The sequence below is a fragment of the Rhinoderma darwinii genome, chromosome 2 (genome assembly GCF_050947455.1).
Source record: "Rhinoderma darwinii isolate aRhiDar2 chromosome 2, aRhiDar2.hap1, whole genome shotgun sequence".
In the NCBI taxonomy this organism is placed as follows: domain Eukaryota; kingdom Metazoa; phylum Chordata; class Amphibia; order Anura; family Rhinodermatidae; genus Rhinoderma; species Rhinoderma darwinii.
This window is the reverse complement of record NC_134688.1, coordinates 190,411,079-190,435,113: the sequence shown is the minus strand read 5'-3', so window position 1 is coordinate 190,435,113 and position 24,035 is coordinate 190,411,079. Positions and strand designations below refer to the sequence as shown.

At 41.3% G+C, this 24,035-nt stretch overlaps 1 protein-coding gene across 4 annotated transcripts in view; it reads right to left on the bottom strand.

Moving 5' to 3' along the window:
* Nucleotides 1–24,035, bottom strand: part of UPF3A (UPF3A regulator of nonsense mediated mRNA decay) — a 48,825-nt gene that overhangs the window by 6,506 nt on the left and 18,284 nt on the right. For 3 of the 4 annotated variants that reach the window (XM_075852648.1, XM_075852646.1, XM_075852647.1), the window contains exons 8-9: nt 17,078–17,232; nt 11,197–11,494 (exon numbers count right to left, since the gene is read on the bottom strand). In XM_075852648.1, the coding sequence (XP_075708763.1) occupies nt 11,197–11,494; nt 17,078–17,232 (453 nt within the window). The remainder of the gene's footprint in view (nt 1–11,196; nt 11,495–17,077; nt 17,233–24,035) is intronic. The other variant, XM_075852649.1, reaches the window with a different exon arrangement.

Below are 24,035 nucleotides of genomic sequence, written 5' to 3'. Positions count from 1 at the left end.
CCAAATAGCGCTCTTTCCCTTCTGAGCCCTGCCGTGTCTCCAAACAACCGTTTATTACCACATGTGAGGTATTGTTTTACTCGGGAGAAATTGCTTTACAAATTTTGCAGTGCTTTTTCTCCTTTAGTCCTTGTGGAAATTAGAAAAAAAATCGCTAAACCTACATTTTCTTTGAAGAAATGTTGATTTTAATTTTCACGGCCTACTTCCAATAATTTCTGTAAAAAACCTGTGCGGTCAAAATGCTCACTACACCCCTAGATAATTTCCTTGAGGTGTCTAGTTTCCCAGATGGGGTCACTTTTGGTTGATTTTGACTGTTTTGGCACCGCAAGAGCCCTTCAAAACCTGACATGGTGCCTAAAATATATTCTAACAAAAATAAGGCCCCAAAATCCACTAGGTGCTCCTTTGCTTCTGAGGCCGGTGCTTCAGTCCAGTAGCACGCTACGGCCACATGTGGGATATTTCCTAAAACTGCAGAAACTGGGCAACAAATATTGAGTTGCATTTCTCTGGTAAAACCTTCTGTTTTATAAAAAAAATTGTATTAAAAATGTATTTCTGCAGAAAAATATGAAATTTGTAAATTTCACCTCTACTTTGCTTTAATTCCTGTGAAATGTGTAAAGGGTTAAGACATTTTCTAAATGCTGTCTTGAATACTTTGAGGGGTGAAGTTTTTAAAATGGGGTGACTTTTTGGGGGTTTCTAATATATAAGGCCCTCAAAACCACTTCACAACTGAACTGGCCCCTGTAAAAATAGCCTTTTGAAATTTTCTTGAAAATGTGAGAAATTGCTGCTAAAGTTCTAAGCCTTGTGAGTTCATAGAAAAATAAAAGGATGTTCAAAAAACGATGCCAATCTAAAGTAGACATATGGGTGATGTTAATTAGCAACATTTTTGTGTGGTATAACTGCCTGTCTTACAAGCAGATACATTTAAATTGAGAAAAATGCTAATTTTTGCAATTTTTCGCTAATTTTTGGTGTTTTTCACAATTAAATACTGAACATATCGAGCAAATTTTGCCAGTAACATAAAGTCCAATGTGTCACGAGAAAACAATCTCAGAATCGCTTGGATAGGTGAAAGCATTCCTGAGTTATTACCACATAAAGTGACACATGTCAGATTTGAAAAATGAGGCTCTGTCAGGAAGGTCAAAAGTGGCTAAAGAGGGAAGGGGTTAATAGACAGAGGACTTGGGCATGGGACCTCTGTTATATAACTAAGCCCTATTAGAATACGGATTTCCTAAACCGCTTTAAGCCACATTGCACCCATGAATTAAGTGCCAACTGGTAAGGAGTGAACTTACCTTTTCTACGCTTCTACTGGTCTGAAGGTGCCTGGAAGAGCACCAAAGCTCCCTGTGCTTCAGGGGCTCAGATGTGATATAGTCCGGAGCTACATATGTTTGAACAGCGGGCATCACATCCGAACTCCAAAAGCTCAAAGAGTCCTAAGGAGATTAATCAGTAATTATCGATTTGGATAGTACAGACCAAACAAAATAGGTACTGCACTAACCAAATCGGTACAGTGAGGGGTTAGCAACAGCATAATCTCTGCATGAACATGTAACTTGTAAATGCTGCTGGGAGTTGTAAGGTCAAAGATAAGAAGAGGCCAGCAGAATTCTATATGGAGTTGTGGCAACTACAAGTGTAAAACCCATTTCCTTAATGTAGGATGAGTAAAAGCAAAGTATATTCAATATTATTAAACACAATATAGATCATATGTAAATCAAAACTGTAAAACAGCTTTGGAGGTACAATTTATTTTTTAGAAATGAATCAAGAAAGACATGTTACAAATGGATTATTTCATGTAATTATGTAATGCTCTCACTTTTGTGAGCCCATGTAATCGACTGTTATCTGCTGAAAGGTAAAGTCTTATTTCAAAGCAACACAGGTTTTTTTTTCTAATGTTTTACTCAGCACAAACAGTTTTTAATGGTTAGCTGCTGTCCTTCCAGCTGTTGGATGCAATTCTTAGTATTAGGTAATCGAGGGAGTCCCAGAGAGGACTCCTCCAATATTACCTTAATATGCCTTTAAGGGGTTTTCCCACCATTAGAAGTGATGGCTGTGATGTCCGTGGCTGCGGGCCGCCAGGTTCACTCTCCTCCTGACGGCTGTAGCCATGGGTCTGCGAGCAATGGCCCCAGTCACCTCCTCAGGAGACGCCAGCGCTCACTTCCACTCACCTCGGCCGGGTCCTGTAGGGTGTGTAATCAGCCCATGAGTGCCCTGGACTATAAGAAGGGCCCAGCCCCTTGCTTCGATGCCTGAGCGTTGTTTGTTGTAACCTAGTTTGTCTAAGCAAATGGTCTCCTAGTGTTTTACAGTTCCTAATGTTCCCTGTTCCTGTATCCTGTATCCCGTGCTATCCTGGTCAAGTGCCGTGCTGTGCTGTAGTAGTGCTGTGCTGTATTCCACGTCTGTTCTGCTACTCCACGCCTGATGTCTACCTGCTGCCTAGTCCCAGCTGAGCCTGCCTTGCTACTGTCTGAGCTGCCACAGGTACCCTATACGAACTATACACTGTGACCTGCGCCATGTTGGCCATAGTGTCCGGTGAGAAAACGCATCCGCTCTCTGCGTATCTGGACTCTGGATCCGCTGCTAATTTCATTTGTAGAGACCTCGTGGACCTTCTTCAATTACCCACTACCCCTCTGAAGAGACCGTTGATGGTTGCATCGCTAAATGGACTACCTCTGCCAGACCCAGTTATAGCTGAGACCAAGCTGCTGAGGCTCCAAGTAGGGGCTCTCCACTCCGAGCTTCTATCGTTCTATGTCCTATCCAAGGCTGTTAACCCCGTGCTGCTGGGCCTGCCTTGGCTCCGACTAAATGCCCCAGTCCTGGAATAGAACTCTGGAGAGGTTCTCCAGTGGAGCCCTGAGTGTCACAGCCAATGCCTGGTGCAGATTAGTTCGGCTCAGCCTCCTCTGCCTCAGTCATTGGCAGGATTGCCTGGTCATTATGCTGCATTTTAGGACGTCTTCAGCAAAAGGGAGGCGGAGACACTGCCCCCGCACCGGGCAAATGACTGTCCTATCAAGCTGATTCCTGGTGCATCCCTTCCCCGTGGTAGGGTATATCCTCTCTCCTTGCCAGAGACTCTGTCCATATTCGCCTATGTTAAAGAGAACTTGAAGAGGGGCTTCATACGGAAGTCTTCCTCCCCGGCAGGAGCCGGGTTCTTCTTCGTCAAAAAGAAGGATGGCTCCTTGCGTCCTTGTATTGACTACCGGGGTCTCAACCAAATCACAGTGAAAAATAAGTATTCGTTGCCACTGATCCCAGAATTGTTCGATCGTATACGTGGTGCCAAGATTTTTTCCAAACTAGACCTGCGTGTGGCTTACAACCTAATCCAGATTCGCCTGGGTGACGAATGGAAGACTAAATTTAACACGCGTGATGGACACTATGAATATCTAGTAATGAACTTCGACCTGTGTAATGCTCCCGTGGTCTTCCAGGAGTTTGTTAATGACATTTTCTGTGACCCCCTCTATGTTTGTGTTGTGGTATATCTTGAAGACATCTGGATTTTTTCTCCAGATTCTATGACTCATCAGAGACATGTCCGTCAAGTTTTGCTGCGGTTAAGGGAGAATCGTCTGTACACCAAGTTGGAGAAGTGCGTGTTTGAAAAAGATGCTTTACCATTCCTGGGCTACATTGTCTCGAATAGAGGTCTCAGGATAGATCCTGAAAAGGTAAAGTCCATCCTGGAATGGCCACACCCTCAAGGTTTGAGGGCCATACAGCGCTTTCTGGGATTCGCCAATTTTTACAGACAATTTATTCCAAACTCCCCCTCACTGACATCTCCTATCTCTAACCTCACTAAGAAGGGCATGAACGCCAAGGTATGGACTCCTGAAGCAGAGTCCGCATTCATTAGCCTGAAGAGTGCCTTCACGTCAGCCTCTATCCTCCATCATCCAGATGTTTCTCTACAGTTCTCGTTGGAGGTGGACGCATCCTGTGTCAGTGCTGGTGCACTCCTGTTCCAGAGAGGTTCCAAGGGCAAGTCAAGGGTATGTGGATATTTCTCTAAGCTCTTCTCTTCCGCAGAATGCAACTACTCGTTTGGGGATAGGGAGTTACTGGCCATCAAATTGGCCCTGGGGGATTGGAGAGGGAGCAGCACATCCCATCCTGATTTTTATGGACCACAAGAACCTCACCTATCTTCAGACGGCCCAACAGCTGAACCCTCGTCAGGCCAGGTGGTCGCTGTTTTTTTACCAGATTCCAGTTTGAGCTCCATTATCGCCCGGCCGACAAGAATGTGAGGGCCGATGCCTTGTCCAAGTCTTTCAAGACAGAAGACACCATGGAAATTTCACAGAACATTATTGATCCGTCTTGCATTGTCAATTCCCTGCAAGTTGGGGACATTCCTCCAGGGAGGACTTTGTGCGCCTGGTTGACCGAGGGAGAATCCTCCTCTGGGGACACTCCTCTAGACTGGCAGGTCATGTGGGTACCCGTAAGACCCGGGATCTGATTGCCCATAATTTCTGGTGGCCCACACTGCCCAAGGACATTATGGACTTTGTTTCTTCCTGCTCAGTGTGTGCAGCTAACAAGGTCGCTCATTCCAGACCTTCTGGCCTGCTCCAGCCATTGCCTTTGCCTGATGCTCCCTGGCAGCATATAGCTATGGACTTTATCACTGACCTGCCTCTCTCTGCTGGATGCAGTACTGTCTGGGTGGTGGTGGATCAATTTTCAAAGATGGCCCACTTTGTTCCTCTGACCGGTCTTCCTTCTGCTCCTCAACTGGCCAAGCTGTTCATCCAACACATCTTCCGCCTGCACGGCTTGCCGCAGCATATTGTGACTGATCGGGGGGTTCAGTTCACCTTGAAGTACTGGAGAACCCTCTGCAGACTCCTAGGTGTAAAGTTGGACTTTTCCTCGGCCTACCATCCTCAGTCCAATGGTCAGGTTGAGAGGATCAATCAGATCTTGGAAAACTACTTACGCCACTTCATCTCCAAGCAGCATGATGACTGGGTGCAGTTGCTCATGTGGGCTGAATTCTCTTACAATAATCACACCAGCGAGTCCACACAGAAGACACCGTTCTTTATTGTCTATGGCCAACACCCACAAATTCCTCTCCCGGTGCCTGATACGTCCGAGGTACCAGCTGCTGACATGGCTTTTAGAGACTTTCTGCAGATCTGGCAGTAGACTTGATCCTCCATCCTGCTGGCGGTGGACCGCATGAAACGGAAGGTGGACACAAGGAGAGGAGAACCTCCTCAGGTTCACTCTCCTCCTGATGGCCTATTATTGTTAAAACGTCTCCCACCATCAGTTATCAGCTTATATAATTGTCCCTTCTCTGGACTAATAACCAAAGTGTACAAAAACACAGCTTATATTATTTAACAAAAACACCTAATGCGTTTCTACATTCCTTCCCTGACGAATGTTTCTTTAGAGGTGTATATGAATGACAAGGAGGGCTATCATACAATTTTGTGTAAATTCTTAAGCCCCCCTGCCAGCAAAACCTTTTTAAGAACACGACACTGGTGTCTGACAGTAACACGAGTGGCGAGATTCCGCCTATTTAAAAGCTAAGCCACGCCCAGCCGAGGCAGGACGAGCCCACCCATCCCTCGAATGAGGCAGCGCAAAGTCAGCATTATGTAAATCCACCGCCGGCGGCTTGTCCCCTTCAGCGCTCTGTGGGCTAACCAATAGACACAAAGTGTCATGTTCCCATTGGAACCCAACTCGGCTTGTAAGGATATCGGTGCACTATATAGACAGAAACCATCGCATACCAACCCATACATAAACCAGAACCAGGAGATTCTCTCATAACAGCAGGTATCCACAGAATGTTCTAAAATATTAACAATAGCATTTAGACACCTCAAGCAAGTATATATAATGGGTGACCCGCATCACTATAAATCAATGGTTACAATGCTGAATGAAGTTTGATAAACAATCCAGCACAGAAACTAATATGCAATTATATTCAGATAATACAGTAAAACAGCCAGACTATGACCTATATATCCCCCTCATAGAAAGCAAGTATAGGATATATTCTCATTGAGCCAACCAGGCTTCACTGTTCTCAAGACAAATATCCAGCGCACTTCCCTTTGCAGGATACATTTATCCCAGTCAACACCCCTCGGTTGAGGACGCACCTTCTCAACCCCTTGAAACCTCAGGTAGTCTAGATTCCCCTGATGTTTTTCCCAAATGTGACGAGAGATAGGGGTATCAGCTCGCTTTTCTGTATCATTAATGTGGTCTCTGATACGTCCCAAATGGTCTTATCCACATATTGAATCCCACAGCTACATGTCATCAGGTATAACACCTCTTGGGTCTTGAAATTTATAAAATCATAGGCATACGACCTGATACAGTACTAGTGTAAGTCTTACTAACTAGTATAGATGTCCAAGCTTTACAAGTCCAACAACAGTACGTCCCTGTTGGAGCCCTAGGTAGCCATGTCTGGTGTGTAGCTGGTTGCATATGGGTCCGGACAAGTCTATCCTTTTAATTGCGTCCTCTGCGGTAGGTCATAGCCGGTCTGTGATCCAGAAACTCCCCCACATCAGAATCAACTTTTAAGCATCCCCCAAAAAGTTTGAAGCACCTGCCTAATTTGTTGATGCTGTTAATCATAGGACTCTTTGATTCTTAGACTTGTCCCTTCAGCTTCTCACATTCTCAGGTTCAACTCATTTCTGTCTACAGAGGGAGCATGTTGATTTGTATCCTTGAGGACCCACTCTGCTATTATTGAACCTAATTTTCAGTTCAAATGCTGCACTCTGATAATCAGACAGATTTGTACAGTTCCTCCGAGTTCGCAAATATTGTCCCTTAGGGACCCCCTTTCTGAGGGACGTAGGATGCCAACTATCCCACCTTAGTAAGGTATTAGTGGCAGTTGGTTTCCTATGAATTTGTGTACTCAATCTACACAAACCTGATTTGCTTATCATCAAATCCAATCTGATATTTTCATCATGCGCCTCAGATGTAAAAAAATAGGCCAAGATCAAAATCATGAGGACCCACTAGTGATATGATACTTGTCATCTTCAGAACCTCAAAAACCTTTTAAGTTGTGATTGCTGCATATCTGATGTATAAAAGCACCACAGAAAATTTACTTAACCCCTACCCGCACCAGGACGTAACTGTCCGTCGTTGCGGGAAGTTACTTCCCGCACGAGGACGTACAGTTACTGAGTTAATCCCGGTGCACACTGTCGGCGACAGTGTGCACCGGGAACCAGGAGGTCAGCTGTCGCCGACAGCTGACACTCCCCTCTTGCCGGCCAGCGGTCCTTTGCCGCTGATTTCGGCGCATTAACCCCTTAAATTCGGCGATCGGGTGCAATCGCCGAATTTTAGGGGTTTCTAACATATCGGCAGACCCCCGTCCGAAATCGCGGGGTCTGCCGATAGTTAGTATGGCAAACGGAAGCCAAACAATGGCTTCCGGGTCTGCCATGGACAGAAGCCCATCAGGACCAACCTTCAGCTGGTCCTGATAGGCTTCCTGTCAGAGTGACAGAAAGTCACTGTGCCGTTCCCGATGCACACTGTCGGCGACAGTGTACGTCGGGAACTTGGAGATCAGCTGTCCCCGACTGCCGACACTCTCCAGTGTTGCCGATCAGCGGCTCATCGCCGCTGATTTCGGCAATTAACCCGTTACATGCGGGGCTCGATTGCGATCTCCGCATGTAGCGGGTTTGTAGCGCATCAGCAGCCCCCATGCAATCGTGGGGGCTTCTGATGCTTGTGATGGCACCCGGGGGCCAGACAACGGCCCCCAGGTCTGCCATGTATGTCAGCCTATGAGGATCAGCCTCTGCTGATCCTCGTAGACCAACTGTCAGAGTGACTGTGACGTCACACTGACAGTTGGAATACGTTACACTACCTAGGTAGTGTAATGTATTCTAGCAGCGATCAGAGCTGCAGGTCAAAAAAAATAAAGTGTAAAAAGTAAAAGAAAAGTTAATAAACAAAAATATAAAGTGTAAAAAGTAAAAAAAAGTTAATAAAAATGTTTTATAAAAGTGTAAAAATAAAAGGTTTTGTTTTCCTATAATAAGTCATTTATTATAGGGAAAAGATGAAAACGTTAAAAAAAAAGTACACATATTTGGTATCGCCGCGTTCGTAACGACCCAATCTATGAAACTATAATGTTAATTTTTCCGCACGGTGAACGCCGCAAACAAAATAAACGGAAAACTGTCAGCATCGCTATTTTTTGGTCACCACCCCTCCCAAGATATAGAATAAAAAGTGATCAAAAAGTCGCATTTACCCCAAAATGGTACGTATAAAAACTACAACCCGTCCCGCAAAAAACAAGACCTCCCACAGCTTTTTTGACGAAAAAATAAAAAAGTTACGGCTCAGAATAGCGTGTCCCAGAAAATAAATTATTTTATAGAAACTTAATTTTATTGTGCAAACGCTGCAAAACGTAAAAAAAACTATACACATATGGTATCGGCATAATCGTACCGACCGGCAGAATAAATGAAAACGTAATTTATTGCGCACAGTGAACGCTGTAATAAATAAAGAATTTAAAGCGCCAAAATCGCTGTGTTTTGGTCACCCTAGCTCTAAAAAAGATCCTGAGGGGCCAAAATGCTCACTATACCACTAGAAAAATTCCTTGAGGGGTGTAGATTCCAAAATGGGGTCACTTTTGGCGGGTTTCCACTGTTTTGGTCCCTCCGGGGCGTTGCAAACCCGACATGGCACTGAAAACCAATCCAGCAAAATCTGCACTCCAAAATCCAAAAGGCGCTCCCTTCCTTCTGAGCCCTGCTGTGGGTCCAAAGATCAGTTTACGACCACATATGGGGTATTGCCGTAATCGGGAGAAATTGCTTTACAAATTTTGGGGTGCTTTTTCTCCTTTATTCCTTGTAAAAATGAAAAAATTCTATGTTTCCACAGAAAAATAGGTGATTTTCATCTTCACAGACTAATTCCACTAAATTCTGCAAAAAAACTGTGGGGTCAATATGCTATCTATACCCCTAGAAAAATGCCTTGAGGGGTGTAGTTTCCAAAATGGGGTCACTTTGGAGGGGTTTCGCCTGTTTAGGTACCACAAGACCGCCTCAAACCTGACATGGTGCCTAAAATATATTCCTAAAAAAAGGAGGCCCCGAAATCGACTAGCTGCTCCTTTGCTTCTGAGGCCTGTGTTTCAGTCCATTAGGACACTAGGGCCACATGTTGGATATTTCTAAAATCTGCAGAATCTGGGCAATAAATATTGAGTTGCGTTTCCCTGGTAAAACCTTCTGTGTTACAGATTTTTTTTTATTACAAATGAATTTCGGCAAAAAAAATGAAATTTGTAAATTTCACCTCTACTTTGCCTTAATTCCTGTGAAACGCCTAAAGGGTTAAAATATTTTCTGAATGTGGTTTTGAATACCTTGAGGGGTGCAGTTTTCAAAATGGGGTGATTTATGGGGACTTTCTAATATATAAGGCCCTCAAAGCCACTTCAGAACTGAACTCGTCCCTGAAAAAATAGCCTTTTGAAATGTTATTGAAAATATGAGAAATTGCTACTAAAGTTCTAAGCCTCGTAAAGTCCTAGAAAAATAAAAGTACGTGAAAAAAAATGATGCAAACATAAAGTAGACATATAGGGGATGTTAACTAGTAACTATTTTGTGTGGTATTACTATCTGTTTCACAAGCAAATACATTTAAATTTAGAAAAATGCTAATTTTTGCAAATTTTTGCTAAAATTTGAAGTTTTTCACAAATAATTATTGAATTTATCGACCAAATTTTTTCACTAACATAAAGTACAATATGTCACGAGAAAACAATCTCAGAATCGCTTGGATAGGTAAAAGCATTCCGGAGTTATTACCACATAAAGTGACACATGTCAGATTTGAAAAAATAGGCTGTGTCCACAAGGCCAAAACAGGCTGTGTCCTAAAGGGGTTAAAATGGAAACTGTAAGGTGCTTATATGCAGGAAATAAATAGTACAATTCTGCTCAGTTAGTTAAAGATAAGAGAATAATAGTAAAGGGGTCAGAGTGATGTGACTGGCAGTTGACCAAGGTATCACTAGCATATTGCCCCTAGGTCTGGACCATGTAAAAGGATTAAGGATTTTGAAACTGCTGTCAGCCTTGTAGAATTGGACTTAGCACAAGCACGGAAACAATGACAACTGGTATATAACAATATATTTAGATAAAGATATGTTATGTCTTTATTCATCTTTATTTCATACTAGATGTATCACTAGCTGTTATATTTGAATGTAAAGCTCAGCTAAAAAAAAAAAGTTGGTGACTTGTGATTTAGAGGTTACACTTCATAAGGGGAATTTAACAAGAGCTTTACACCATTTACTCGTAGTTGGCGTAGATTTTAAATTGTGTCGCACGGACAGCCCAAGATGCAATAAATGTAAAAGGAGGCGTGCGTCTATTAATAAATTTGACACATCTTACGGGAGCGGGGCTTCTGTCTAAGCCAGTCATAGTAAATCTGGGCCTATGACTCTTGTTGACAAAGCGGAAGATGTACTGTATGAAAGTGGCATTAATAAAAATTTTGAAAAACACATTTGGAAAAACAGTTACATATTCTATTTTTGTAATATTTTTGCTGCCATTCAATGACCAGTAAAAAGATTCTTTACAACTCTCCTCTTAGTGTAACTTATGAAAACTTGTGCAAAGAAAATATGTGTAGTGCCCATAGCAAACATCGAAATCCAAGTCGTCATTTTGCATGTGCAGGCCAATAAAAGCACACATTGATTGTTTTCTATGGAAAATACTGCTGTTTTTCAGTGCATTATGTTCATTCATGATACTCTGTATTTGTTTTGGTCATGAATTGCATATTTCCACTACTATTCAACATGATGTGTATTTTTGTCTTTATTCAATGCAATCAAGATAATTGAAACTGAATGTAGTAACATCCAGAAAAGATGCTACATGAAAATGATCAATATGGTTATTTTATATATATATAATATTTATAATGTGCTTCTTTATGCTTTATATTTTGTGCATAAAGAACACTTTCTTTTATAGGGGCATATTGAGCTAATGAGAAATGATCCTAAAATAATAAAAGAACCTTATTTCTTATGCGCTCCTTTTTGGATGCCATGTCATCACACTTGTCCTCTTTACCCAGTTTGTCTACAGCATCCGCTGCATAGCTGTTGTTGTGGCTCCCTTTCTTGGCTCGATCTTGGCTGAATCCCTTTCCCCATTTCTGGTCATCTTCATTCCTCCTAAGAAACTTGTCAAATTCATAGTGGTTTCTCGGTTTTCTGCCATCATCCATTCGATGATATCTTTGCCGTTCTTGATCTTTTTCTCTGTATCTCCTTTCAATATCTCTTTGATCCTTGTCACTATCATTTTGGGTCCTACAGCCGAAAACATGATATGATGAGTTCATGTTTGATGCTAGTCCACTTAAATATAACAGAAAGAGCTTCAAAAAGAAAAGTACTGTTTATTTAAAAAGCTAGACTTTATATTTCTATAAATACAAGAATAGATACATTTGAAAGTTAACCATTATTTCTTAAAAAGATTGTTAACTTTCTAAAAACCCATCAGCTGAATATTTTCTTAAAAATTTATGATTGAACAATTTAAATCCAAAGCACTATTTAATAGAAATAGAAAAACTAAAAATCAGACTTTGGAGCTAAATGTCTTAAAGTTAATTCACATGACACGCTCAAATCTTAGCAAAAAATGTTATACGGTATGACCACGGAGTGTGAATAGACCCTTACATATGTCCGATGTACCCACAACCCTACCCACCAAAGCTTAAAGTTTCAAAATCGACGCTAAACTGAAAAATAATTAAATAACTAAATCTAGCTATTTGCTTAATTTGATGTTCAAAGGTCTGTAAGACATCAGGAAGTTCTTGTTGCAAAGAAGTGTAAATCTACCAAATCAAGCAGACCATCTAACCAGAATACTTTTTCTTACACAGAACATTGATCTTTAATTGTGTCCTGTGTGGATTCCATTTGTGTATATTAGGCAGAAACACTAGTAGTGAGCCAGAGAATGCAAAACCTAAGGGCTACTTTGGCCGTGACACAGGTCGCACGGTCAAAGATCGCTGTGTGATCACAGTGTCGCGCTGGCTGCATTGCAAACTTGGAGGATTTAGTGTGACTGTCGTGGTAACCTGTGAGTTGCCAAAGTGGCCACATTAACTTTAATTACTGCGATGCAGTCAGCTCGACACAACAATCTTTGGCCATGCGACACAGCGATCTTTGGCCATGCGACCTGCCTTTTAGCTAAAAATGCTGTGTAGCCCTAGTCTAATTTACTTAAAAATATTATCATTCGCAGCATAATGTACTGATATATAAAGATATACACTCCTCAAAATTGAAATTGCAACACCAAGAAGGAAAAGTTTTGGAATTGTGGAAATTACAGGATCGATAGACATGTTAATGATTTGCAAATTATAAAAAAATGGAAACAAAATATTTCAAACATCTTAATTTATCGAGTATGATCGCCACATGCAAAATTGCATGCACTTACAAGCCTTGGCATGCTATTAATGAGGTTATTAATGGTTGTCTGAGAAATGTTATGCCACGCTGAATGCACTTGGGCACGCAAATCATCAAATTTGGCTGCTGGCAGATCCCTTGGCAGTTGCCATTTACCGACATTGCTGTTTAACATCCCTAAGAGTCAACTCACAAGAATTAGACAAAACTGTCCTGAAAGAGATGAGTACCAGAAGTTGCCTTTGCAATTGCCCACCAATGACGTCCCAGATGTGCACAATGGGAGACAAGTCCTGAGACGCTGCAGGCCATGGAGGCACATATAGGCCACACAGGCTGCTCACAATAGAATGAGCAACATACGGCCTGGTGTTGCCCTGTTGAAAAACGTCTTCTGGCACACTTTTGGACAAATGGCCGTACCACTGGTTCCATGACCAAATCAATGAAACGCCAAGCTTTTAGTGTACCTGAAATGAAGGCTAGAGGGGTCCAGCTACCATACATTATGCCACCCCACACCATAACCACAAGTAGGATCGGTGTAACGTTCTCTTGTGAGGGCCTCTTCATGGTGTTGCCCACGTCGTCTCCAGACCAGTCCGTGGCTATCACCACCGCTACCTCCATTCCAGCCTTGCTGTGCAACATGATAGCCTTTGAGAGTGGTGGATTGTGGTCAATGGAACACCTGTAGCTGAACATCTGACTTGTAGCCCAATACCATGCAAAGCATTCTGGTGGTTTGTGTCGACACTGGATGCCGCCATAGGCTTGAGATGTGACGTCCAATTTCACTTGCAGTACAGAATGAATCACTACGTGCGATTTTTCCAATCAGACGATCCGTCCGTGCATAGGTTGGCCTCCGTGCACCTCTTGTTTTTGTTCTCCCAACCTACGAGGCACGCAATGTTGTACAGTGCTGACATGTCGGCCGAGGCGTGTAGCGATCTGCCGGAGTGATAAACCAAGGTCTATCAGTTCAAGGATTCTGTCCCTCTCAGTCTGTGACAAGTGGCGATAACTGGCACGTTGACGAACAGGAGGTAACGCACAATTATCCCACACCACTTGATACGATTTTTGAGGTTTCATGTGGCTAAAAAACTTTGCTTTCAATCTGACTTTTATGCCCCTTCCACTTACCACAGATTGGAGCTAGGTGCTGGAAAATGTGATCATTTGCGGATATTAGCGACACCTGCTACTTCCTCGATTTGCAATTGGTGTTGCAATTTCAATGTTAAGGAGTGTAGAAATATTTGCCAGGACATTATGGATAGAAAAATTAAAAGATCAAAAGTTAAAGTCCCCTAACGGCGCTAAAAAACTATGAATTTTATTTTATCAGTTAACATTTAAAAAAAATAACGAAGCCAAAATATAAAATAAACGCATTCATTTTTTTAATAACATTTTATTAAACAAATATCACATAACAGTAAATAGCATACTTGGTATCCCCGTATCCGTAACAACCTGTACAATAAAGTTATCACATGACTTATGGTGATTAGTAAATGGCATAAAAAAATGGCGGACCTGCTTTTTTCCCCCCATAATACAAGTTTATATAAATAAAACGCTTACTTATGTGTATTGCAAAATATCACCTCAAAATACTTGTCTTAAAAAACACAAGACCCCATACAGCTAGGTCAAGGTAAAAAATGAAAAAAATATGGCTGTTAGAAAAACAGAGCTCCAATCACAATAAGGATATATTAAGATATCAGCACAAAGTTTCAAACCTATTTAATTTAAATACCCAAAATGGTGTTCCGGGGTGAACATACCCTTTAAGCCCTTCAGGACACAGCCTGTTATGGCCTTGGGGACGCAGACAATTTTTTCAAATCTGACATGTGTCACTTTATGTGGTAAGAACTTGGGAATGCTTTTACCTATTCAATCGATTCTGAGACTCTTTTCTCGTGACATATTGTACTTTATGTCAGTGGAAAAATTTGGTCGATAAATTCAGTATTTATTTGTGAAAAACACCAAAATTTATAGAAAATTAGCAAGAATTAGCATTTTTCTAAATTTAAATGTATCTGCTTGTAAAACAGATAGTAATACCACACAAAATAGTTACTAGTTAAAAATTCCTATATGTCTACTTTATGCTTGCATAGTTTTTTCAACATCCTTTTATTTTTCTAGGACGTTACAAGGCTTAGAACTTTAACAGAAATTTCTCACATTTTCAAGAAAATTTCCAAAACCTCTTTTTTCAGGGACCAGTTCAGTTCTGAAGTGGATTTTAAGGCCTTATATATTAGAAACCCCCATAAGTCACCCAATTTTAAAAACTTCACCCCTCAAAGTTTTCAAAACAGCATTTAGAAAGATTCTTAACCCTTTAGGTGTTTCACAGGAATTACAGCAAAGTGGAGGTGAATTTATAAATTGTATTTATTTTTTTAGAAAATCAATTTTTTTCTGTAACACTGAAGTTTTTACCAGAGAAATGCAACTCAATATTTATTGCCCAGATTCAGCAGTTTTTAGAAATATCCCACATGTGGCCCTAGTGTGCTAATGGACTGAATCACCGGTCTCAGAAGAAAGAAGCACCTTGTAGATTTTGGGGCTTCCTTTTTATTAGACTACATTTTAGGCACCATGTCAGGTTTGAAGAGGTCTTGTGGAAACACCCCCAAAAAAGTCACCATTTGGCAAACTACACCCCTCAAGGAATTTATAGAGGGGTATAGTGAGCATTTTTACCACAAGGTTTTTTGCTGAACTTAGTGGAGGACTGTGAAAATGAAAATCTACATTTTTTCCAATAAAATGTAGAAATGATAAATTTTTACAAGGCATAAAGGAGAAAAAACACCCCACAATTTGAAAAGCAATGTCTCCTGATTACGGCAATGCCCCATATGTGGTAATAAACTGCTGCTTGGACACAAGGCAGGGCTCAGACGGGAAGGAGCGCCATTTGGCTTTTGGAGCTCAAGTTTGCTGGAATGTTTTTCGGGTGCCATGTCGCATTTGCAAAGCCCCTTAGGGACCAAAACAGTGGAAACATCCCCAAAACTGACCCCATTTGGGAAACTACAGACCTAAAATAATTTATCTAGGGGTATAGTGAGCATTTTGATCCCCCAGTTTTTTTGCTGAATTTAGTGGAATTAGGCCTTGAAAACTTCTATTGTTTATTATTCTATTTTTTACAGTGTTCACCATGCGCTATAAAAGACATACACGGCGATACCATATGTATGTAGTTTTTTATGTTTTACTGTGTTTGCACGATAAAATCACGTTTCTTAAAAGAAAAATTTTTTTTTGTGTCACCATAATCTAAGAGCCATACGTTTTTTATTTTTCCATCAAGGGAGCCGTGTGAAGGCTTGTTTTTTGCGGAACAAACTTTAGTTTGTATTCGTACAATTTTTGGCTAAATTCAACTTTTTTATCTGTTTTTATTCTGTTTTTGGTGGGCTGAAGTGACTACATATAGCGATTCTGGTATTGTTTTTTATAATATTTTTTTACCCCGTTCACTGTGCGGGATAAATAACATTATATTTTTATAGCGCAGACCATTACGGACACGGTGATACCAATTATGCATAGTTTATTATTTTTTTTTCATTTTTTTCTAATAATAAAGGACTTTATAGGGGAAAAAGGCCGCTTTTTTAACTTTATTACTTGGAACATTTACTTTTTTTATAAAAAACATGTTTACTTTTTTATTTTTTCATTCACACTAGGGACTTGAAGATGCAACTGTTGGATCGTTGTTATAATACCCTGCAATACTTCTGTATTGCAGGGTATTACACCTGTCAGTTTCACACTGACAGACAGCATATTAGGTCCTGCCTCTGGCAGGACCTAATCGACTTCCGTAGATGGCAGACCCTGAGGCCTTTGTTAGGCCTCCGGTTGCCATAGCACCCATCAGGGTACAGATATTGTTGTTACTCCTTAAATGCAGCGGTCAATATCGACCGCCGCATTTAAGGGGTTAATCGGCGGGGATCACGGCTGTGGTCCCACCCGATTTCTTCCGTCAGTACTAAGGCTGCTAGTAGCAGCGAGTACTGACAGATGCCGGGTTGCAAAGAATGCCTGTGCGCTCTGTTAGGAGAACACATAGATTGACGTGTTGCAGGCACAAGAAACAGCGCTGCAGCCCGTTAATCTACGTGGGGTGGTCAGGAAGGGGTTAAAGAACAGGGTATGAAAGCTTTTAGAAATGTACATGTTATGCTAAAACCTCATAGTCCCAAAAAAGTTAAGAACTCCCAAATATATACACATATTTTTATTTCATGGTGGAAAGTTGGGGAAGATTTCACTCTTCTCTTTTCTTAAATATTATACACTGTACAAAAACATAATTGTCCATACAAAAGAATAAAAAAATATATAGAAAAAGTTAGTCATTTCTTTCTACAAGATAACAACAAAGTCATGTATCCTTACTTTTCCTTGAGTTCCTTCACAAGGTTTTCAAATGTTCTGACTTTATTATTCCCAGATGACTTTTCCCATTTTGATTCTTCAGGGTCAATTTCGTTTATTTTCTCCTTTTGTTTATCACTGATGATTTCATCTCCCCTTTCAGGTTTTTTGAGGAGCTAAACGTGGAGTATTAAAGTGAACATTGATATATAGGGAAAAACATTGACAATAAGAATATACTATAAGTATTAATAGAGAATAAGATTCTATATAAAAGATAACAGTTTTATGAAAGTACTAAGTACATAGGATAAAATACAGTGCATTCGGAAAGTCTTCAGACCATTTTACATTTTTCACATTTTGTTATGTTGAGGCCTTGTGCTAAAATAAAAAAATAAAAATAGTTTTTCCCCATTATTCTGCACATAATACCCCATAATGACAAAGTGAAAATGTTAGTAATCTTTGCTAATTTATTGAAAAGGAAAAACTAAAATATTGCACTGACATAAGTATTCAGACTCTTTACTCAGCACTTAGTTGAAGCACCTTTGGCAGTGATAACAGCCTTCAGTCTTCTTGGGTATGACCCACAAGGTTTGCACAGCTGGATTTGGGGATTTTCTGCCATTCTTCTCTACAGATCCTCTCAAGGTCAGTCAGGTTGGATTGTGACCGTCGGTGGACAGCCATTTTCAGGTCTCTCCAGAGATGTACGATTGGGTTCAAGTCACGGCTCTGGCTGGGCCACTCAAGGACATTCACAGAGTTGTCCCTAAGCCACTCCTGTGTTGTCTTGGCTGTGTGCTTAGGGTCATTGACCTGTTGGAAGCTGAAACTTCAGCCCAGTCTGAGGTCCAGAGCACTCTGGATCAGGTTTTCATTAAGAATATCTCTGTACTTTGCTCCATTCAATTTTCCCTCAATCCCTGTGCCAGCTGCTAAAAAACACCCCCACAGAATGATGCTGCCACCACCATGCTTCACTGTAGGGATGGTATTGGGCAGGTGATGAGCAGTGCCTGTTTTCCTCCAGACATGACGTTTAGAATTGAGGCCAAAAAGTTCAATCTTGGTTTCATCAGACCACAGAATCATGGAGGCTCACAGGTGTATAACCGATGAGCCTGGGACTGTTGCGGGTAAGGGGTTAATGGTAGGGCGAGTCTCCCTCCCCTTCCCTGGGGGGATGAGTCAGTAGGTAGGGGCGTTAGGGCAGGAAAGGGGGTGTGTTTATGGTAATGGGATAGGGTATATATGGCCTCTTACCTTGTGGTGCGGCCTCTTTGCCGGAAATTCCCTCCCTCCCTCCCTGATGTACTGTTGGTTATTTCTGTATAATTTGGTCGATTGTGTACTGTTGTTTAAAAAAAAAAAAGAATATATATATATATATAAAAAAAAAAAATATATATATAAATAAACAAATTTAAAAAAAAACAAAAAAAAAACAACGAACATATATATATTTTTCCGTTTATATGGCTGGTATTAATTAAAAAAAAAACAAAAAAAACATACGAACAAAAAGAGAGAGAGATTGGTTACTGTGTTATGGCACGATGGTGACTTTTTGATGTATTTTGTATTATGGTTGTTTTATGTCACAGCGGGCGGTTTTAGAAGGGGGTTTTACCTACATGTCCTTGGGATAGGCAGGCATACGGGTTGGTTATTGACCTTTGTTAAGGTCATTTAGAGTTATAATTTTTGGAAAATGTTATTTCATTTTATATTGTATTAATAAAGCTGTGGCTGATTCCCCCCCGGGTCAACCCCACTTTCAAAGAGATTTATGTGTCGGTGGTTAATTTATTTCGAGATAATGGGGAGGAGACTAGTAGGGGTACATAGGTTGCTATATGCATACAGTCTTGTTTCTCACAGTCTGAGAGTCCTTTAGGTGCTTTTTTGCAAACTCCAGGCAGGCTTTCATGTGTATTTTACTGAGGAGAGGCTTCTTTCTGGGCCACTCTTCCATAAAGCCCAGATTGGTGGAGTGCTGCAGACAGGATCTTTTGAGCTCAGCCAGAGTGACAATTGGGTTCTTGGTCACCTCTCTTACCAAGGCACTACTCCCCCAATTACTTAGTTTGGTGGGGCTGCCAGCTCTAGGAAGAGTCCTGGTTGTTCCAAACTTCTTCCATTTAATAATTTTTGAGGCCACTGTGCTCTTGGGAAGTATCAGTGCAGCAGAATTTTTTTGTACCCTTCTCCAGATCTGTGCCTCCACACAATTCTGTCTCTGAGCTCTACAGGCAGCTCTTTCCTCCTCATGGCTTGGTTTTTGCTCTGATATGCATGGTCAGCTGTGAGACCTTATATAGACAGGGGTGTGTCTTTGCAAATCATGTCCAATCAAATTAATTTACCACAGGTGGGCTCCAATCAAGGTGTAGAAACATTTTAAAGATGAGCTAGGGAAATGGGAGGCCCCCAGAGCTAAATTTCAGGTGTCATAGCAAAGGAATGGAAAAAATGTTTAGATCCAGCGCTGGGTTTAAAAGAAAATATTTTCCACTTTATTGAAAATGAGTTTAAAAATTATAGCAAGCACAGAGGGGTGGATGCATAGGGCCTACGAGTTTCAAACGATTCGCTCATTCTTATTCATGGCATGACAAAGGGTCATAACAAAAGATCTGAATACATGTCAATGCGAAAATTGAGTTTTTCATTTCTTAATAAATTTGCAAAAATTTCTAAAATTCTGTTTTCACTTTGTCATTATGGGTGTTGAGTGCAGAATGATGGGGAAAAACCAAAATTATTTTTTATTTTAGCTCAAGGCCTCAACATAATAAAATGTGAAAAAAGTGAAAGGGTCTGAAGACTTTCCGAACGAACTGTATATAATGGCATATTTAATTTATCCCTTAGCTCAGTCATTTCAGTATTTATTCAGAGGCATATCGTACCTTACATAATTATAGTTTATTCAGTTCACACCCACAAAAAAATTGAGATTTAGATTAAAGGGGTTTACCAGAAAAATTAAAGTGATGGGCTATCCTCAGGAGAGGCCATCAATATGCTATTGGTGGGGTTTCGACTCTCCCGGGACCCCTGGCAATCAGCTGCCTTGAAGGGGCCGCAGAGCTTGTGCGATTGCTCAAAGTATTTCAAGTGAATAGGAGAAGGCTGAAATGCTGTGAACCTCTGCTACAATTGTGTCAGTGTTTGACAGTATGGAGCAGTAAAGGAAAGAAGGGGAAGCAGCTTTCACATAAGTGCCGCGGCCCCTTCAAAACAGCTGATTGGCAGGGGTGTCGAGAGTCGGACTCCGACCGATGAAATATTGATGGCCTATCCTGAGGATAGGCCATCAATTGTATCTCTCAGGAAAACCCCTATATGAACACTGGCTAAATGTGCTGTAGAATCGCACAAGCAATTATTGATGCCATTTTTTGGAGTCAATACAGAAGAAAGGAGACATATAAGTCTTTACTTTATACTTCTTCTTTTTGAATCCAATTTTCGTTTGGCTCAAAAAACGACCTTAAAAAACGGCATGTGATTTCAGCCTAAGGCCTTCCTCACACGAATGTGTTATACGTCCGTGCTACGCGTGTGATTTTCACGCGCGTCGCACGGACCTTTGTTAATGAATGGGGCCGTTCAGACTGTCAGTGAATTTCATGCAGCGTATGTGCGCTGCGTAAAACTCATGACATGTCCTATATTTGGCCGTGTTTCACGCAGCACGCACCCATTGGAGTAAATGGGTGCGTGCAAATCACGCACGACACACGGAAGCACTTTCGTGTGCCGCGCGTGATACGCGATACAGTAGTAAAACAAACTAATTTAAACATAAAACATAAAACCAGAGTGTCGTAATGATGCCAGCTGCGTGAAAATCACGCAGCCGTGCACCATATGCTGATGACACACGAACCTTTTGCGCGCGCAAAACACAGCGTTTTTTGCGAGCGCAATACGGACAAGTCCGTGTGAATAAGGCCTTATTTACATGAGCGAAGTTCACGTCCGTGATACGTGTGTGAAAATCGCACGGACCTATGTAAGGCAATGGGGACATTCAGACATTCCGTGTTTTTCACGCAGCGTGAAACTCACCACATGTCCTATACTTGAGCGTTTTTTGCGCATCACGCACCCATTGAAGTCAATGGGTGCGTGAAAATCACGCGCAGCACACGGACGCACTTCCGTGTGCTGCGCGTAATTCGCGCAACAGTAGATCAAGAAATGAAGGAAAAAATAAAACCCCCTCCTTCATTTCTTTTTCTAAACCTCAAAACCACGTGTCATAAGCATGGAATATGCGCGAAAATCACGCAGCCAGGCACCAAACACTGATAACACACGGAACTGCAACACGCAAAAAACGCTGCGTTTTTTGCGCGTGCAAAACGCACACGTTCGTGTGAATTTCGCCTAAGACTATTCACACTTGCATTAGTGCCATTCCGTTCGGTTTCTATTGCTCTTTGAGAGTCAGAAGAGCACAGCATACTGCATTATTTTATTCAGTAAAAAAAACAAAAAAAACTATGTGACAATCATTAGTATCTTGATTTTAAGGCTATATTCACACATAGATTTGCTGTGGGTTTTCTGTCCAGTATTGCAGATGGAAAATCTGCAGGGAAACGTTCATAAATTGATCTGCGATTCGGATCTTTAATCCGCAGATGCTCAATTTATGTTGCCGAATCGTTGCATATATTCCGATTGCAGCAAATTGCAAATGTTGCGATTTTTGCTGCAGAAAAGCTGCGAATCCGGAGCAAGAATCACAAGTAGGGAAAAAAAGGAGACTTTATTCCTGTTTAAAATAGAAAACAGTCTATACTCATCTCCCGTGGCATTGCCATAGCGACGACTCCTTGTACACTCGGCTGTACTCTGTGCTGTTGGCCTCCTGTGATAACGCTGCGTCCCACGTGACAGCTGCAGCGGTCATACGGTATACAGCGTCATCACTGGAGACCGGCTGCATGGAGACCAAACGTGGGGAAAAGGGATACCTTGTTGCAACAATGCCACAGGAGGTGAATATGGACTTTTTTTTTCCTCGCCTCTTTTCCACAGTGGCCATATCTGGCAAAAATCTGCACATTTATGAAACAATTTGGTGCGGACTTTCGGACATAATTCCCTGCTAGTTCTGGGTCGGATACGCTGCAGACTTTTCCACAGCGTATCTGACTTGTGTGAACATAGCCTAACTCAGCTCAGAGTGAATGCTGGTCAGTATGCTCACACAGAGTTTTTTGCGGGCAGAAAATCCTGCCTGGAAAAATCAGCTCTGTTTTTTTTGGAGTGGTTTTGCACCACACGCGTTTTTTGTTGCGTTTTTGAAGCCGTTTTTGTTTTACCTATCTCTTCAACAGACAAAGGGAACAACCGCAAGCGTTTTTTCAGAAAAACACGTCAAAAGTCGCAGCAAAAAAACTTGTTTATTTCCGTCTCCCATTGATTTCAATGGAGTTTTTGAGGCGGAAAATGCCTCAAGATAGGGCATGTCGATTCTTTTTCCTGCGAGTGTTTTTTTTTTGCTCGCGGGAAAAAAATGCCTCCACCTCGCATTGAAATCAATGGGAGTCAATTTCGGCAGTTTTTTGCCACGGTTTCGATACATCATGGATCTGTAGGAAACCAAAGTTTTGATGCAGATATAAATAGAGCCTAACCAATGTCCATGGATCTGGATTAACTCCTTAACGCCAAAGGACGGATATATTCGTCCTCAGCAGCTGCTAGTTCGCGCAGGAGGACGGATATATCCGTCCTGTGATCGCGCGGGTACTGACAGCGTACCCATGCGATCAACGGCAGGAGCCCGGCTGTTATACACAGCCTGGCTCCTGCTGCAACTGCCGGAATCGAAGCGCGCTCCGATTCCGGCAGTTTAACCCATTAAATGCCACTGTCAATAGTGACAGCGGCATTTAATGTGTTTGACAGAAGGAGGGAGCTCCCTCTGTCACCCGATCGGCGCCCCCGCAAACAAATCGCGGGTCGCCGTTGGGTTTCCATGACAGCCGGGGGTCTAACAAAGACCCCCAGGTCTGTCTTCAGCATCTGCCTATTAGGCGATGCCAGAGGCATGACCTAATAGGTTGCCTGTCAGTTTTACACTGACAGGCAATAATGCTTCGGTATACTAAGTATACCAAAGCATTATATATGCGATCGGCACATCGCATAGTGAAGTGTCCTGATGGGACTTAAAAAAAAAATGACAATCAGTTAAATAAAGTTTGTGGAAAAAAATAAATAAAATTACAGTCAAAGTCAAATAAAACTACTTCTTTGGCCCAAAAAGTGGTTTTATTTAGTAAAACTGTCAAAACAAATCACACATACACATATATGGTATCCCAGCGATCATAACAACTTTACCAATAAAATGAACACATTAATTAAACCGCCAGATGAACGGCGTCCAAAGAAAACGCAAGAAAACAACGGCAAAATTCTCTCTTTTCTCCCATTCCCCCCATAAAAAATAAAATAAAAGTTAATCTATAAGCGCTATGTACCCCAAAATAGTACTAATTAAAACTACACATTGTCCCGCAAAAATCAAGCCCACGTACGGCCACATCGACGGAAAAATAAATACGTTACGGCTCTTGGAATGCGGCGATGCAAAAACAAGTAATTTTTTTCTAAAAGGGTTTTTATTGTGCAAACGTAGGAAAAACATATAAAACCTCTACATATTTGGTATCCCCGTAATCGTGCCGACCCATAGAATAAAGTTAACATGTTATTTACGCTGCATAGTAAACGGCGTAAATTTATAATGTGAAAATTAATGCTGGAATAGCTGCTTATTTTCAATTCTCTCCTAAAATAAAGTTAATAAAAGTTAATCAATATATTGTAAGCATCTAAAAATGGTGCAATTACAAAATACAACTCGTCTCGCAAAAAACAAGCCCTTATACGGCTATGTCGACGGAATAAAAAAAAAGTTACGACTCTTGGAATGCGACCG